Here is a 17305-nt window from a genome sequence, read left to right on the forward strand (position 1 = left end):
ATGGGGTGTGCATGGGATGCCCGGGTGTAAGGCAGGAGGAGAACTGGCCCCAGTGTTGGGAAGCTGCTGCCTTTCCCAGCCCGGGCACCCGGACAGGACCGGCTCCCTGCGGGATGGAGCGGGGCAGTGGCCTGGGGAATGCTCCGAAGGTGACTGGGAGAGGATGTCCCGGGACGAGTGGGAATCAGGGAGGATCCCGCGTGTCTCCGAGGCGATGGAAGGGGTGGGGGGGGGTCTGTGTGAGAGAGGGAAGGGGCACCCCCACCCCAGGGGAAGAGCGGTGCAAAGCCACCCTCCTCCCTGGTACCCCTCAGTGTCCCTGGGTGCCCCCGGCCTGCCAATGCGCCCCATCCCACCCACCCACCCCCTCCCCATCTCCCCCCGCCGTGTCCCCACCCCCGGCTCCGTTCCCCGCCCCGCCCCGCCTCCCGGGACCGGCCGGCCCCTTCCCCTCCCGTTCCCTTCCCCTTCCCTTTCCCATTCCCTTCCGTACCGGAGCGCTGCCTGACGGGACCTGTAGTCCCGCGGCCCCTCCCGGCCCCCGCCAGGTCCGCTCCGCTCCCGGTCCCGCTCCCGGTCCCCTCCCGGTCCCCTCCCGGTCCCTTCCCGATCCCGTTCCCCTCCTGGTCCCCTCCCGGCCCCGCTCCCTCCCCGCACCCCGCTCCCCCAGCCCCGCTCCGCCTGTAACTCGGCTCCTTCTCCCGGTATCGCCTGTTGCTCGGCGCTCCCGTCCCGGCTCCGCGCTCCCGTCCCGGCTCCGCGCCTCGCTGCCCCCCCCCGCTCCCACGGGAAGCTGGGGATGGGGAAGCGCTGCCAACGGGGCGGGGAGGGAGGGAAGGGGGAGAAAACCGACCCGGGAGGGCTCAGTCCTGGTAGGAGACGCCGGTAATTAGAGCGGCGCAAGGACGGGATGAGCCGCTCGGTAATCCCGCTGGGGCAGGCAGAGACCGGCTGCCCGTCCCCGGCTGCCCATCCTCGCACCCCGCTGCCCGCCCCCCGCATCCCTCCACCGCCTCCTGGACCCCCGGGTTTGCTCCTTTGCCCCCCGAAGTGGACGGGATGGGGCTGGGGCTGGGGCTGCGCCGGGCAGTGCTGGGTTCCCCGGGGTTTGGGGGCTTCAGAAGTGTCCGGGGGGCTTCCCAAGAGGGGAGGTGGGTGGTGGGGTGTCCCTCGCGCTGTGCCTGACGGTGCCGCTGTGAAAGCGGGGTTTAAAGTCCGCCCAGGAACGCGACTCGCTGACAGACAAAGGGGTTGAGCCCTGCACCCCGTCCCTGTCCCACCAGTGTCCCCACCTGGGGGATGGAGCAGTCACCGCTGTGGTTCGGGCATATGGATTCCTATCTGGGGGCAAGTTGGGGTTCAGGGATGGGCTTTGCAGGTGGGAGAGGAAGGGACAGTGGGAGCCACACCGGAGCACCCCAAGTGCTCCTCCCTCCTGTCCTTTGCCTTGGCTCAGCCCCTCCACGGTGGCAGCCGGGCTCCCCAGCACTGTCCTGTGCGCTGCTCTGGCTCCCCGGGGTTGTCACCCCAACGTGCTCCCCACAGGACCCCCGCTTCCACCTGGTGTTGCCCTCCAGCCCCTGCCAAGTCCCAGCAGCCAGCGATGGAGGGAGATCCCACCCTGCAGCTCCGCGTCTTTGACCTCAACTGCTGGTGAGTCCAGAGTCTGCTGGAGCCGCGCTGGGCTGGGCGGGTGGGGAGGGGGACACCTGCACCAGGAGAGGGCTCCCCCCTCAATGCTGCAGGCAGCTAAAGGTGTCCCCAAACACCTCCGCACGTTCCTCTTGTCCCCATGGCCCCTCTCCTCCTCCCTTCCCATCTCCCCCAGTCTGCATCCTCCCCATCCCGGTAGCAGAGCCCTCTCTCTCCTGTTTTGTGCCCCGACAGCCCCCATCACCCCCATTTCCCCCTCCTCGGCAGGGCCATCCGCTACCTGAGCAAACGGCGGCAGGAGCGTGTCCAGCTCATCGGGGACACGCTGCGCCGGGAGCACTTTGACCTGGTGCTTCTCCAGGAGGTGAGGGCAACTTGTGAGATGAGCCTGCCGGTTCTCAGCCTGCGAGCTGTGAGACGAGTGCACCTGTTCTCAGCCTGCAAGATGTGAGATGAGCGGTTGAGAACCAGCACAATGAGATGAGTGTGCCTGTTCTCAGCCTGTGAGATGAGTGCACCTGTTCTCAGCCCATCCTACTGTTCTCCAGGTGTGGAGCGAGCAGGATTACAGTGACCTGAAGGCCAAGCTGGGAGGCTGCTATCCCTTCTCCCATTACTTCCGCAGGTGAGAGGGGTCGGGCCAGCCCCCCCGCTGGGGCTATCCCTGGGGTGGTGTCAGGGCTGTGCTGTGTCCTTGGTGTTTGCCACATGGAGAGACAGGTGTGGGTGCTGTAGGTCACCTCTGTCACCGTGGGAGACCCAACACCTGGACAGTGGGATGCTCACTGGGACCCAGGCGTGTGAGGAGTGCTCAGGGCTGTGGGGAGGCAGGAAAAGGGGGGGGGGGGCACCACTCTTCCTCACTGTGCTTTTCCCCTCCCGCAGTGGGGTGATCGGCAGCGGCCTCTGCGTCTTCTCCAGGTTCGCCATCCTTGACACCCTCCTCTACCAGTACTCGCTCAACGGGTACCCCTACATGGTGAGTGGGGTGGGGGGGGCTTGTATTGCCACGGTGCCTGGACCCATGGAACCTCACCAGCCCCAACCTGCTTCCCTCCCCTTCTGGCAGCTCCAGCATGGGGACTGGTTCTGTGGGAAGTCCGTGGGCCTCGTGGTCATGAAGATCTCTGGGATCATCTTCAACGTCTATGTCACCCATGTGAGCACCCGGGGAAGGACCTGGCATGGGGGGGCAATGGGGAGGAGGGTGACAAGTGGCCCTACCCCTCCTTTCTTGTCCCTTGGTTTGAAGTGCTCTGCGTGTCTTCCCTGGGATCACACACTGATTTAATGGGGTTGGGGAGACACAACGGTGACCCCACAACCTGGCTGTGCAGCAGGCTGAGCCCCCCCCAGCCTGTCCCCAGCAGCATGGGGTGATGACAAAGGGGTCAGCCAGACCCCCAAAGGGTCCATCTAGAGGCGCTGGGTGGGTTTGCAGGGAGCCTAGAGAGTGGGGCGGGTGCTGACATGGGGGTCACCGCTGCTTTGCCTCCCCTCCCGCGCCCCCATCACCAGCTGCACGCCGAGTACTGCCGGGAGAAGGATGCCTACCTGCCCCACCGCCTGGTGCAGGCCTGGGAGCTGGCCCAGTTCATCCGGTGAGCAGCCTTGGGGTGTCCCACAGGGTCCCCCTGCCACTGCGGGTCCCCAAGGTGTGCGTGGTCACCCCTGGGACTCGCCCTGCAGAGAGCTCCCATTTGCACCAGTCCCAGCCAGGATTAAAGCTGGGGATTACTGGGTTTCCCCCCCAAGTAATCCCAGTCTGGCACAAGGTGAGGTGGGGAAGGGGGGGTTTAGCTGTCCTTGCCCCCACAGACACACCTCGAAGGCAGCTGACGTGGTGCTGCTGGGAGGGGACCTGAACATGCACCCCGAAGACGTGGGCATCCGGCTGCTGCGCGGCTGGACGGGGCTGCAGGACGCCTTCACTGAGGCTGCACGCTTTGAGGTGAGCAGCAGGGAGGGCGAGCGGGGTTCTGGGGTACACCATGAGCCCACCCACCCACCCAGACGCCTGCTCTCAGGGCTGTGAGGATGGCTGCACCCTCGTCCCCAACAACTGCTTCACCATCAAGACCGAGCTGATGCCCTTCCCGCTGGGCATCCGCATCGACTACATCCTCTACAAGGTAATGGAGGGGCCCTGGGGCAGGGAGGGGAGGTGCTGGCATGACCATCCCATCCCATCCCATCCCATCCCATCCCATCCCATCCCATCCCATCCCATCCCATCCCATCCCCCAGGCTGTCTCCGGCTTCACAGTGAAGTGTGAAGAGCTGAAGACCACCACGGGGTCAACCCCAGGCATGGGCATCCCCTTCTCGGACCACGAGGCTGTGATGGCAACACTGCACATCCAGAGGCAGGAACAGGCTGCAGGGGCCACCCTTGGCACAGCTGGTAAGGTTGGAGGGTGCTGCTGGGCTCCTCCATGAGCTGGGGCCTGATGGGGTTGGATGAAGATGGCGATTTTGGGGATGTTTTCCTTGCTTAGGACATCCCTGAGGGGGGTGGTGGTGCATAAACAGCACAGAGTGTGGGGGAGGAGGAGAAAAGGGGTGCAAAGGAGGGGGATGCTGCTGATAAGGGGGGATGCTGACCAACCCCTGTCCCCTGCAGACCTGACGCTGGCAGACGTGGTGACAGAGGCACGGACAGAGGTGGCGGTGGGGCTGCGGGCAGCGCGGCGGCAGCGCTACTCCACGGGCAGGATGGCTGTGCTGGCCCTGCTGCTGCTGCTGCTGCAGGCAGCGGCCGCGCTGGCTGCTCTGACCGGGCTGGCGGCCGGGCAGCCCTTCCCCAAGCTCTCCTTCTCCTTACTGGCCTTCCTCGCCACCGGCGTCCTCCTCCTCGCCACCGGCCTCCACATCTTCCACACCATCGAGGTGAAGATGCTGCAGGGCACCGAGGAGCAGATGCGGCTGATGCTGCGGGCGCTGCAGGCATGTCCCAGTGACGGCTGAGCCGGGGCCACCACGCGTGTCCCACGTCACCCCCAGCCCCATCCCGGCACCTTTGAGTCCCCTTTTCTAGCTGACACCTGGTTTTAGGCCAGCAGGCCGTGGCCAGCTCAGTAGCATGGGGTCTTACAGCCGCCTCCCTGGGTCAACTAAGATTTGGGGAGGGGGGTGCAGAGTTGATGCTGTCACCTCCCTGCCCAGGGAGCCACGACAGAGGCAGTTTTTAATTGCTGGGGTTTTTAATACTCTTTTTAATGCACCTGTCTACCCAGAGGAGCCCATCAGCATGGCCAGGGGGCTCAACAGGCTCAAAGTCCCCTTGCCCAGGGTGGGGGGGGTCTCAGGGGCTCCTGGTAAAAGGTGGTGACTGCTCTGGCAACCTGGTTTGACTCAGAAAATAAAGATGATGTTTTAGCCCTTGGCGCTGGTCAGGAAGGGGTTACTGGGTGGGGAAGGGGTTATATGGGTGAGGAAGGGGTTATTGGATGAGGTAGCAGGATAGCAGGGCTGGCACAACCCAAAGGCAGATGGGAGGGGGTAGGGAGGTGCTGAAGGGAGCACGAGGGGTTTATGGGGTGGGTATTGCCAGCAGAGGAGCCTGTGCCTGATCCCCCCATGCTCAGCGCGGCCGAGGCTGCTGAAGGCACCATTTGGCCCCTCTGCAATCACCAGGGATGCTGGAAAGGTCTATGCAAAGGCACATGGCACTGCCAAGCAGGAGGAACCCCAAAGTGGTGAGGACATGGCTGCTGGCATCCCTCATCCTCAGTGTCATCCAGTGCCAGCCTTGGGTGCAAGCCCCTCAGGCAGCTGCTAGGAAAAAAGCCCCTTCCCCAGCCCCTGGCAGGGAGGTGTCTGACCCTGAGGTCCTGCAGCAGCTGGGGACAGCATGGCTGTGGCACACAGAGCAGCAGGATCAGCCCAGGCTGGCAATGGCCCTGAGCATGGAGCAAGATGGCCCAGGAAGAGCTGGATGTCCAGGCTGGGCTGGATGTCCTGGGCTGGAATGGATGTCCTGGGCTGGATGACTGTCGGGATGGATGACCACGTTGGGAGGGATGTGCTGGGCTGGGCTGGATTTCCAGGTTGGGATGGGATGGATGTCCCCAGCTAAGGAGGACATCCTGGCATGGCTTCCAGGGGCCAGCCCTGACTCTGCCCCCCACGTTTGGCACCTCCACGGTAACTCGCCTGTGGTGGCTGCAGTCGTGTCCCTGCTGTGCAGTCGTGTCCCTGCTGTGCAGTCGTGTCCCTGCTGTGCAGTCGTGTCCCTGCTGTGTCTGGAGTGAAGCCCTTTGGTGGCCGCCAGCCGCCTGTCCCAGCAGGAAGGACCCTGGCCCGGGGCAGTCTGTGGTGCAGCTCTGGCTCTCCCGATGCCGCGCTCAAGCCTCGGGGCAGCATCCCCTCTGGGCTGTGGGACCTCCTGTCCCAGGCCAGACTCCGCTTTCCTGTGGGGCTTTTTCCATCACACACCCAGGCAGAGCTGCCACAGCCCCCCCCCGTTCCATAGTCCCCCAAAAATCTTGTGTAGAAGCAAGCACAAGGCAAAGGCACCCCAGCTGAGCGTGGGGGATGCTGTCACTGCACCCCAAAGCTGGGTGCTCCTCGGTGTCTCCCCACACAGGCATCCACCAGCGGGTCTGGCCCCTCCATGGGAAGCTTTGGGAAGCGCGGAGCTGGATTTGCCACAGGCAGCTCAGGCACCACCACCTTCAGCAGCAGCTCAGGGTGATGCTCAGCTGGTGGCGGGGGGGACGGGGATGACCACTCGTGTGTCCTGTCCCCCCCAGGGAGGAACCAGCAGGTCCCAGGGCCGCAGGGATCAGGCCTGCAGCTCGCTGAGCCGCTTCTCCTCCTGCATGTGGATGAGGAGGTTGCGCTTGTCCACCACGTCCACCAGCTGGGTCAGGATCTTCTGCTCAGCTGCACGATCCTCGGGCGTCTTTAGGGATTCTGTGGGAGCAGGGGGTTGGAGTGGGGCTGGGTGGGCCATAACCCCAAACCCCCACCCCCCCACTGTGCACAGGGACACCCCCCGCCCCTCCCATGGGGTGGCACTCACCTTCCATGTTCAGGTACCACCTGAGCGTCTGGTCGAGCTGCCACTGCTGCTCCTCCAGCTTCAGCTCCTGCACCCTGCAGAGAGGAAAGAGGGGTAAGGGGGTGCTGGGCTTGAGGAGGCTGAGGTGAGCTGAGCATCCCCAAAAAGCCTTACGTGATCATGAGGTCTGACTCCTCGGACATCAGGTTGTTCTTCTTCTGGACCAGGTACAGCAGTTCATTCATCCACCGTGTCTTCTGGTCGGCCAAGGTGCCTGTGGGGCAGTGGAGGGGGTGTGAGCAGAGCACAGACCCCACCATCCTCCGTCCAGACACGGGGACCAGGGTGCCCTTACCCTCCTCATCCCGGAGTAACTTCTCCAGCTCGATGCCCTGCTGCTCCAGCTCCCGGAAGGTCACCTCGATCTCCTCCAGCCGCCTCTGGATGGCCTGGGAAGGAAAGGATGCTCTAGCCCAGGGGCTGGCACCTCCCAGCAGCGGGACAGAGGGGACAGGGCATGTCCCCAGGCTGGGGACGCTGCTGTCCCCGTGGGGCTACCTGGGCTTTGCAGAACCTCTTCATCTGGGCTTCCCTGGCCCGGCGGGTCAGCGTGCGCTTCCAGGTGGGGTATTTGTCTTCCTCCAGGTCCTGCGAAGGGATGGTGGCACAGGGAGGGGTCAGCCCCCGCGCTGGGCACCTCCTGCTGCATGGCACAGCCAGACCCAATGCCACGGTGAGAGGAGACACCAGCAAGAGCCCCGGCCACTGATGCTTGGGGTAGAGCACTCACCAACTCTGCCATGATACCAAGGGCTGTGCCTTCCTCTTCCTCCTCCTCATCCTCCTTCAACTCTTCCTCACTGTCAATCTCCTCCAAAGCTGCCCCAAGACAAGAGTCCTTTTGGGCTGGTGCCCCACAAACACGGCATGGGGCACAGCAGGGTACCCAAGGGAACCCGCAGCCCTGCTCAGCTAGAGACTCCAGCTTGCAGCCACCTACCTTTCTCCACAGCTATTTCCTCCTCCTCATCCTCCTCATCCCAGGCATCCTGTCCCTGCCATGCAGCTGGCCGGATCTCCAGTGGTACCTGGAGGCGCAGACGGGCCGGCTTCGGCGGTGGCTCAGCCTCTGCTTCACCGGTGAGGTTCAGCGTGGACAGCTTGAGCTTCTCCATGGGCGTGAGGACAATCTTCTTCCTGCTCCTGCCCTCCTCACCCTCCTCTGCTGCCTCTTGGGGCTCTGGTCCAGGACCCTCCTTCTCCATAGCATCCTCCCTGGGTTGTACCAACAGCTCCTGCTCCTCCACATCACCAGCATCTGCAGCATCCTCTGCTACCCCCGGCTCATCCGGGGGCTGTGGGGCTGCTGGCGGGGGCTGTGGGGGGACAGGTTCTTCCTCCCTGACGGACACAGACGGGCTCCCTGTCTCCGAGGGTGGGGGGGCGGCAGGAACATCCTGGAGGAAGAGGGGTGATGCAGCATGAGGCTGTGCCCAAGCATCCCCCCACTTCCCCAACCTTCTGCTTCCCCCCCTCCCATCATCTACAGGACTGTGGTGACTTACCCCATCGGGCAGCGCTGGGGGCTCATTCTGGGGCACATCCATACTGGGCTGACTGGGGTAGTGAAGCGAGCAGTAAAAATGACCTGTGGGGACACCCCCCCCCCCCCCCAAAAAAACCCCAAAATCCCATGTGACAACCTGCAAGGTGACGACACCTTGCCCCTAAACACCCCATCGCGTGTCCCCCTCCCCAAATCCCACCTCACCCTGCTCCTCGTGGAAGGCGTAGTCGCCCAGGCGCAGCGTGGCCCCGCACTGCCGGCACTGGAAGCAGCCGCGGTGGAAGAAGCGTCCCTCCGCGCTGGCTCGCTCCAGGATGTAGACGCGGCGGCCGCAGAAGTAGCAGGCGTCACTGCTCTCCCCACGGGCTGGCAGCTGCAGGGGTACCCAGGCAGGCTGGGGTGACACTGGGGTGCTGGCACCCACCCTGCCCTGGGGCTCTGATGGAGTCGGGAGGGGGGGTTTGGGGGTGTTTGACCCCCCCACCCCCGCCTTGGAGAAGTGGGTCTGGGTGCTTGGGACAGGGTTGCTGGCACCAGCAAGGGAGTGGCAAGTCTTGGCTCTGGAAAACCAGTTGGGTCAGGAAACAGGCAGGGAGGAGCCAGGATCCTGTAGGCGTTCGGTTGTGCAGCACCAGTCCCAGCCCTTGGCACGGCCCCCAACAGCCGCCAGTGCCCCCCCATGTGCCCACCCAAGCTGGAGCTGGAGCTGGACCACCCCCAGTGCCCCTGCCCCAGGGTGACACAAGGACCAACCTGCCCTGGGTCCGTTGTGGTGGTTTGGGGTGGCTCACAAACACCGTCCACAGCGTCTCCAGCCGGCCCCGCATCCAGCTACGAGCAACCCGAGGGGAGGATCAGCCCCCCGCTCCCTCCCCGGGATGCAGCACCCCGGCAGAGCATCCCTTGGGGGTACCCGGGGCTGACCCACCTCCGCATCCCTGCGGCTCCTCTTGGTCTCAGCATCCTTCTGGGCACTGTCCTGTAAATGCAAAAGGGGGAGCTAGGATGGGGGCGGGGGGAAACAACATGGTTTTGGGGTGTCTTGAGGGTCTGGAGGTGGGGGGGGCCTCACCTGGGCACGCTTGAGTGTCAGGTTCTGGGTCTTCTGCAGCTTGCTGAGAAACAGGATGGCCCCTCGCGTGCCCCGGGGAGGCACTTGCTTCTTCTGGCTGACCTTCTCTGCCTCTGCACAGAGGAGACACAGCCACGCTGGTGGGACCCCCTCTACAAAGGAGGGGGGCACCCAGCCAGCCCTCGGCGTGGGGTAACACCCCCTCCACCCCCCCAAAATCCTGCACCTGGAGGAGTCTTGAAAGCTTCATAGAACTGGCTGAGGTAGGTGATGAGCCCCAGGCGGTCAGGCTCTGCCATGGTGGCCATCTCGGCGCTGGAGAGGACGGGCTGGATACCCAGCTCCTGCTCCGCCGTGTCCAGCACCATCTGGTGGGTCTGGATCGGATCCCGGGTGCCCACGGAGTCAAAGTCCCTGTGGGGAGAAACGGGTGCAACTGAGGGTGGGCTCTGCAGGGTGAGGGATCTGGGGGGGAGCCGGGGGGGGATCTGGGGGTGCCGGGCACTCACAGCAGGTCGGGGCGGAAGCGGTGGATGAGGGCGCAGAGGGCCAAGCCGCTGGTCCAGGAGGTGGTGAAGTCGGTCACGGCCACACCGCGGTACCCGGCCGTGCTGGCCTGGCACCAGCTCAGCAGCTCTTCATAGGCATCTCCAGAGACCGCTGGGGAGGTGGGACACGAATCCGCATCCCAGAGAGACAAGGGACAACCCCTCCCTCCAGCCCCAGAGCCCGCTGCCCCCTCCCAGCATCACTGCTTTAGACGGGAAGGGGTCCCACAGGAGTGGCGTGGGACCCCCCACCCTGTGACCACCCAGAAGGGGCCATGGGCAGAGGGGACAGAAACCAGTGGAGCCACTGGGATGGAAACGCAGCTGCTGCTGGGAGGAGCATGGTGGGAGCGTGGTGGCCAACCAGACACCACCCAGGGCTCGAGAAAAGAGGGATGGGGAGGAAAATCATGGCAGGAGACTTTCCTGCTCTGACATGAGCTGCCGGGAGGAATTGGGGGTGAGGGAGGGGTGGGGGGGCTGTCACATAGCCAGGGGACCCGGAGCAGGACCAGCAGCTCCTACCTGTGCTGAGCCGGTTGTCGCTCTTCCTCTTGTGATCCACCTCCACCATGCCCACGAGGTAGAGGTGCCGGACCTGCCAGTGGGGACACGCTGGTGGGGACACAGAGCCAGCACAGGGAGCTGACCCCAGCGAGGGGGACACCCAGAACCCCCCCACAACCTCCCCCACATCTTCAAGAGGCAACACATTAAATGCCCTGGGGACCAACAGCTTCAGCATCACACCCTTTGGGGACAGGGGACTGTGCAAATTGGTGTCACCCCGAGCCCCAGGGTGGGGGCACACGCTGGGCTGGCTGGCTGCCCCATGGCAGGACCTGTGCTGGGTACCTGGCTGGTTTTGATGGCCTGCAGGTTGATGTTGGGGTAGCGCGTGGCCGGGTCGATGCTGTACTGGCTGATGTTCTTGTTGATGTTTTCCGAGGAGGTCTGCGAGAGGAGCTGGTAGATGCTCTCCCTGGGTGCAGAGAACAGGGCTGAGCTCAGTGCCACCATCCTCACCCAATCTGGGACAGCCCCAGTGGGACAGGGACAGACAGACGGACACTCACCGCTCAGCCAGCACCTCCAGCGGCGACGTCCCGGCCGCCCAGCGCCGAACCATCCACGCGGCATCAAAGGCAGCGAGGAAACCCCTGGCCACCCCGGTGCCCAGCGGCCAGAAGGGCTGCGAAGGGAAAGGTGGAGAGGGGATGGGCTGGAGACATGCAGCCGGTTGGGGCAGCTGGGAGGAGACTGGGAGCTGCTGGGCTTGGCTGGGGATGAAAGCGGGGAGCGGCAGCGGGACGCGCAGGGAGAGGATGGGCAGCCATCTCCTCCCTGGCCCCACCGCTGAGATGCTGCTGACGCTGGCGTGGACGCGTCTGGGGAGGAGCTGGGGTGCTCCTCCACCCTGAACCCACCCCATCCCAGATCTCTGGTGGGGCTGGGGAAGGGGATAACAGCACCATCCTGCTACTGGGACCTGAGGAGCATCTCCAGCGGGGAGGGGGCATGTGGGTGAGAAGCGCTGAGGGAAGGGGACTATATCACAACCAACACGCTTGGCAGGGAGAGGGGAAACTGAGGCACGCATCAGCACTGCAAGCTTGACCCTCACCTCCACCAGGCAGTCTCCCACCAGCCCCAGGAGCAGCCGCCTCCCGTTGTGCTCCCGCACCAGCGCCGCGTAGTCCGAGCGCATCATGCAGGTGAAGTCAAACATGTCGACGTCCGGCAGGTTCCGGTGATTGAGGGCGAACTCCAGCTCGGGCAGGCGATAGTTGGTGGAGAAGTTGGCGGCTTCTTTGGCGTAGCTGAGGAGGGCATCTTGGTTCACGTTCTCCCAGGACAGGAGGCTCTCGATGTCCGCTTTGTCCTGTGGGGATGGGGTGAAGCTGGCTGGGATGCAGGAGGTATTTGCACCCCCACCCAGCCAGCTTTGGGGTGAAGCTGTACTGCCAGGCTCAGGGCTGTGAGCCCCCCCGCCCCAAAAGGAGATTGTCCCACATGTGCAACACCAGTGGCACAGGCAATGGGTGGGGAAACCCCCCCATCCCCAGGACGCAGTGGAACCAGCACCCGTGGTTTGTATCCCACCCCTCTGTATGGGATCCCGGGGCCGGATCCTGCCCTCCCCACCTGGAGGATGACCCCCTTCTTGAGCAGGCTCTGCTTCTTGGCCGTCATGACGAAGTAGTGAGTGTCGTCCTTGTAGTAGACGATGTTTTCGAGGTCGATGCCTGGTGATGGGGAAGGAGATGGGCTGAGCCACGGCGCAGAGCTGGGGCGGGCATAGGGAGCCCCCTGCATAGGGCTCAGCCACCCAATGTCCCCCTTGGTGAGGGACCACACGCTTCCCACCACACTGGGGACATCCCAGGGCTGAGCCTCCACTTGCACTGGGGAGGATGGGGACCCACTGGGCACCGTCACCCCCTGACACAGGGACCAGGACCACCAACCCGTTTTGTTGTAGAGGTTTTGGAAGAACTTCTGGTTGTAGATTCGGGCCACACCACTGATCTCAGCCACCTCCACCTCGGCCCGGCTGTGGCGGTTGATGAAGTTGGTGGTGATGCCGATGGCCAGCTTCCCCCGCGTCTCCTTCCGCTTGAACCCTGCGGGCAGAGAGGGGCGTGACCCCCCCTTTCCCCACCCAGATCCCCCCTCCTGCTCCCCCCGGGGTGCAGGGACCCTCTGCTGTCACCTTCAGGGACAAATTTCCCGCCGCCAGCTGAGATGAGGACGTCGAACTCGTAGTGGCTGAGGGGTGAGGAGCTGGGGTGCAGCACAGCCCGCCAGCCACCTGCGGGGAGAGGGACTGTCATGAGCATGCTGGGTCTCAGCTGAGACCATCTCCGGGGTTCAGGGAGAGGGTTGCACCCAATTCCACCAAAAAAAAGGCATGCCCCATGCTAGCAGAGGGACTGAGGGGCTCAGAGCAGCCACCCACAGCCCTGTCCTTGTCCCCAGGGGTGCCGCCCGCCCCATAATGACACCTTACCCTGTCCAGCCGCTTCGCCTGTTGGGGGGACGAGGCCCTTGAACTGCACACTGATGTGCACCTCCACCCCCAGGAGCAGAGCCACCTTCAGCAGGATCAGCTGGAGCTGCCGGATACCTGCGAGAGGGGGGGGCACTGAGGGCTGCGCACCCTGGTCCCTGGGTGCCCACAGCAGGTGGACCCTGAGGGTGCAGAGCTTGGTGCCTCCCCCCAGAATAACTCACTGATGTGGTCCAGCGTGCCGGTGCAGAAGCGCCCATAAAACTTCTTGGCTCCCAGCGCCCGCAGGTCGTGGATGGTGAAGGGCCAGAGGTGCAGGACGTTGTTTCGGGAGAAGGAGTCCCGCTTCTCCACCAGCACCACACGAGCACCCAGCAGCGCCAGCTCGATGGCCGCCCGCAGCCCACAGGGACCAGCCCCCACCACCAGGCACTGCAAAGGTGGATGGAGACACCCCCCCCCCCCCCCAAAAGAGTAAATCCCCACGGAGCTCAGCACCTCCAAAGGGAGCATCCCTCTCCTTCCCCCATGTCAGGATCTGACCCTCCCTGCTATTGCCCCTTTTGCCCTGGGCTGCAGTCACTGCTCCTCCCTGCAAAGCAGGGTGCCTCTGCCTCCCCCCGCTGCCTGAACCTTGCCTTTGCCGAGGCAATGGAGCAATTAAAGTGCTCAGCGAGATAAGGCGAGCTTCCAGCACAGGGCTGGGGGGGCCATGGGGCATCTGCAGCAGGGACAAAAGCCATCAGCTATTGGGATAGAGGGGGTAGAAATGGGTCCTGACAGCCCCCCCCAGGGACATCCTTCCTCAGCATGCTCCTGTCCCCCAAAAAGGGTTTAGCAGGTCCTGCTCCTCTGCATCCCCCCCCCCCTTCCACCATGGGACATCCCTGTCGAGGAGCAAGGATGCCTCTGGTGAGGTGACACTGAGGTGGCATCACCCCACTGGGGACAGGAGCAGTGCTAATTAATTCCCTATCCCATTAAACCCCATCAACATCCCACCCGGTGTAGCCCACATCCTCCCAGGGTGGGGGCCAGGGTGCCCCAAGGGATGCTCTCACCCTGGGGACAGGGATGCAGGGGCAAGGAGGGACCCAAACCCCACACCCTCCGTTCCCGGTACCTTGGTGTTGGCACAGGCTGTTCCCTGGTCGTAGTCCTTGTGCCCAGCTTTCTTATCCAGCTTGCTCCACAGGGCCTTGGCACTCCAGTAGTTGAGGGAAGCCTTGATGCCATGGTAGAGCTGCAGCCCATGACCCTGCAGCCCCAGCTGCTGGCACAGCTCCCCAAAACAGCCCAGCACCTCCTGGCACTCCCCAGCACGCAGGAACCTCTCAAAGATGTCATGGGCTGGGTTGCCCGGCTCATCGGCCGGCGCACTCATCCTGCTTCACTCAGCAGCCTGGTGAGGGACAGCAGAGGTAAGTATGGAGGGGGGGGTAACACCCCTTGGGACCCCCATCCTCACACCCATCCGGTACGTGACCTGGTGTCGCGCCGTGAGGTTGCTCCAGCCGGAGGTGTTTTCGGGTGACGGTGCTACCGAAAGCGGGGCCCTTTCCGGCAAGCAGCTGGCGGAGCCTCCCCAGGGTGCTGCGCCCAGCGAGCCACGGTGTCACCCTGCTGTGGTGACGTCAGGGGAGGGACAGGGAGGGCTGTGGTGGCAGCAAGCGGCTTCCTCCGTATGGCGCGTACCTGCAGCAGCCGGGAACAGAGCAGAGACGCTGCTTCCTCCTCTTCATCATCACCCTCACTGCGGGAGGGATGGGGAGGAGGGAGGGGGGATGTCTGGCTGTGGGGACAAACCACAGCTGCCCCAAAGCCCAGCAAGCTCCAGCCCTGGGGGCAGGAGGGAGCAGGACTGGCTTTTGCAATTGGACTGGGGTGACTTCCCCCCCCCGCCCCCAAACGCATCACCAGATTAGCACAGAGGAAGCACCGGTGGGGAACCCAAAAAAGGGCCAAACCACCATCTAAACAGCACACCGCACCAGGGGACCCATGGGAGGAGGGGTGCAGTGCATTCCCCCATGAGAACCCCCAAAAAGCATCCCCCCAAGCCCTTGTCATCTCTCAGGGGACCAGCACCCCTTGCATCTGCCTCCCACCCCCAGCATCATCCCTCTCTACCCTCTGTCTTGCCAGCCCAAAGCTCTGCCCTTTCCTGTTGCCTCCAAGTCCTGGAGCTGGGAAAACCTCTCCCAGGCCAGCGAAGCAGCTGGAAGGGGAGGAACTGGTGTTAAAGCTTCAGGGATCTGGTTTCCTACCTTTGAACCGTCGCTCTTTGCCCTCTCGCCGCTCGGTGTTACCATCAGGCACGTGACAGCACCCCGAAAGGCGGCAAAACAGCCCCGCAACAGGATGCCAGAGAGGGAAGGACACCCTGCCTGAGCTAAGCTGCCCTTGGCGGGGCAGGGGACCCAAAAGCATTTAAGCCTGAGCTTAAATTTCACCTGGCAAAGCCCAGATTTTAGCTGGGTTTCAGGTTTGGTCATGCTCCAGCAAGTTTCTGACAGCTGCTTTGCAAAGCCAGGGGATGCAAAACACTCCTTGCAGTCACCTTCCCTGCCCAGCACCGTGGCCAGGAAATCCTGGCATTTTAATCTCTTCCTTTCTGGATGGACACAAGGATAAAGCACCCAGTGTGAAGCCACCGGTGCCCAGAGTGGCAGCACGGGGACAGAGGATGTGACCGATGCATTCGTGGCTGTAAGACCCAGGGAGAGATTTCTGCTCTTCCCTGGCACAGTGCCAGCCCCCTGACAGAATGAGGAGCCTGGGAAACTGAGGCAGTGCTGCAAACCTCACCAGGGAGTGCAGGCCTGCTGCCCCCCTGCAGCTACCCTACTGGGCTCCGGTGCCCTGTGCCGCCCGGGCACGATGGGGTTTCCCCCTGGGAGCTCATGACCTTGGGCAATGGGGCAGAGGCAGCCACCCAGGCTGGGACCAGCCTCTCCAGCCCGTAGCTCCAAAGTAGCCCTGCATCCCAACACCTTGATTCCCACAGCACACACTGCCCAGGAAAGCTTTGGCAGGCAGGCTCAGGGGAGGCAGAACACCACCCCTTGTGTTACACCACATTTCCTACGGAAAGAACCACTCAGTACCGGCACACCACATCCTCTTCGGCATGCTGGAACACCCCTGAGAGCTGCAAGCAAGGACAGAACCCCCCCCCCCCAGATATGCAGTTCCTGCAGGTTTGATGCAAATAAAGAGGTTTCAGCCCAAGAAAAGCCAGTGCCCGTGAAGGAGGACACAGGACTGAGCCCAGCTGCCTCCGACTCCCCTCTCCCCATGGATGCCTTTTGCATTTCTTCCTTTAAAACCACTCCTTGGCGCTGGAGGGAGGAGGTTGGGGTGTGGGGGGGTTGCAGGCAGCTGTGACTCAGCTTGTGACAGCTCTAGTTGGGGTGGGTGCTGACATTCAGCCTCTGAGGGCATCACTGGGGCACGAACACCCCATCCTGCTCTGCGGGGCAGGGTCTGTCCCCCTGCATGGAGAGGAGGACCCCCTCAGGAGATGGTGGAGGGGAGAAGGGGATGATCTGCCCTGGGGATGCTGAGTGGCTGGTGAGCTCACCCGTCTTCCAGGCACATGGAAATGGGGTGGGAAAGGACGTGGCTCCATACGGAGCTAATGAAAGCTGGGAGGAGTTCCAGGAGCAGCGGATCCCCTTCCAGCTGAGCCTCTTGCTGTGCCAGCTCCCAGCATGTTTGGGATTCAACTGGGGGATTGCTAGGCTGGACCCCAGGGAAAGTCCTTCCAGTAACTTTGGGGATGGGCCCAAGGCTGGGGGGTGGGATGGAGGGTTTCTTGGCCAAACATCCTGCTTTTGGCTGAGCTGGGCCAGTGCCGGCCAAATTCCTTCCCCTCACACACCCCCCAGGGGTGCAGGTCCCAGGCTCAGCTCCTGCAGCAGCCAGGACATTTGCCTGGGACCCACAAGCCCCAGCCCCAGACAGAGACAACACTCGGTGGGGGGCAAACCTCCCCCACCCCATTATTTTGGCTGCTCAGTTTTGTCCCACTGCCCAGCACCGACCCCGAAGAGGGGGCTGCCTCTTACAAGCCGAGTTTTGGCTCAAGGGGAAGTCTGCGTGGGGCCGAGCTGCGCATCCCGCATCCTTTTCCTCCTCCTGCTGCTTCTCCTTCACCCCCAGACCGAGCTGTCCCCGCAGGGGCGGCTGGAGATGCGTCACGGGATGCGGTGGTGGCCAGCCCCAGGTTTTGAATGCACTCGGGTCTTCATCCACCCCTGGCAGTGGGGGTGGGGAACGTGTCCCCCCCGCCTCAGCCCTGGGATGGGGCGCAGTCCTGAACCCCCACGGGGCTCTCACCATGGAGCATCCCTCCCCCTGCGCCAGCTGGAGCGGCTGGGATGAGGGAAAAGCACTTAGCAAAGCTCTTCCCGGCACTGGGAGCACTGGTGGTACTGGGAACGGAGCG

General features: G+C 63.6%; 2 protein-coding genes across 2 annotated transcripts; one reads left to right on the forward strand and one right to left on the reverse strand.

Moving 5' to 3' along the window:
- Positions 1–1603: 1603 nt before the first annotated feature.
- SMPD2 (sphingomyelin phosphodiesterase 2) lies at positions 1604–4620 on the forward strand (the record flags this gene model as incomplete). The annotated part of the gene is made up of 10 exons (XM_084275913.1): positions 1604–1653; positions 1921–2017; positions 2202–2278; positions 2539–2632; positions 2723–2812; positions 3172–3254; positions 3472–3604; positions 3681–3785; positions 3901–4057; positions 4277–4620. The coding sequence occupies 10 exons, from the start codon at positions 1604–1606 to the stop codon at positions 4618–4620; spliced, it is 1230 nt and encodes a 409-aa protein (XP_084132039.1).
- Positions 4621–6412: 1792 nt separating this feature from the next.
- On the reverse strand, positions 6413–14406 carry MICAL1 (microtubule associated monooxygenase, calponin and LIM domain containing 1). The gene is made up of 25 exons (XM_084275912.1): positions 14342–14406; positions 13979–14257; positions 13080–13287; positions 12856–12972; positions 12559–12657; positions 12314–12469; positions 11991–12091; positions 11470–11727; positions 10922–11037; positions 10701–10827; positions 10371–10443; positions 9807–9957; positions 9524–9711; positions 9298–9410; positions 9154–9204; positions 8979–9056; positions 8430–8598; positions 8224–8306; positions 7659–8115; positions 7449–7537; positions 7217–7306; positions 7014–7107; positions 6833–6932; positions 6680–6753; positions 6413–6570 (listed from the first exon to the last, which is right to left on the reverse strand). The coding sequence occupies exons 2-25, from the start codon at positions 14237–14239 to the stop codon at positions 6440–6442; spliced, it is 3384 nt and encodes a 1127-aa protein (XP_084132038.1). The 5' UTR covers positions 14240–14257; positions 14342–14406; the 3' UTR covers positions 6413–6439.
- Between the last annotated feature and the right edge of the window lie 2899 nt (positions 14407–17305).

The sequence above is a fragment of the Gallinula chloropus genome (genome assembly GCF_964237585.1).
Source record: "Gallinula chloropus genome assembly, chromosome: 27".
NCBI lineage: Eukaryota > Metazoa > Chordata > Aves > Gruiformes > Rallidae > Gallinula > Gallinula chloropus.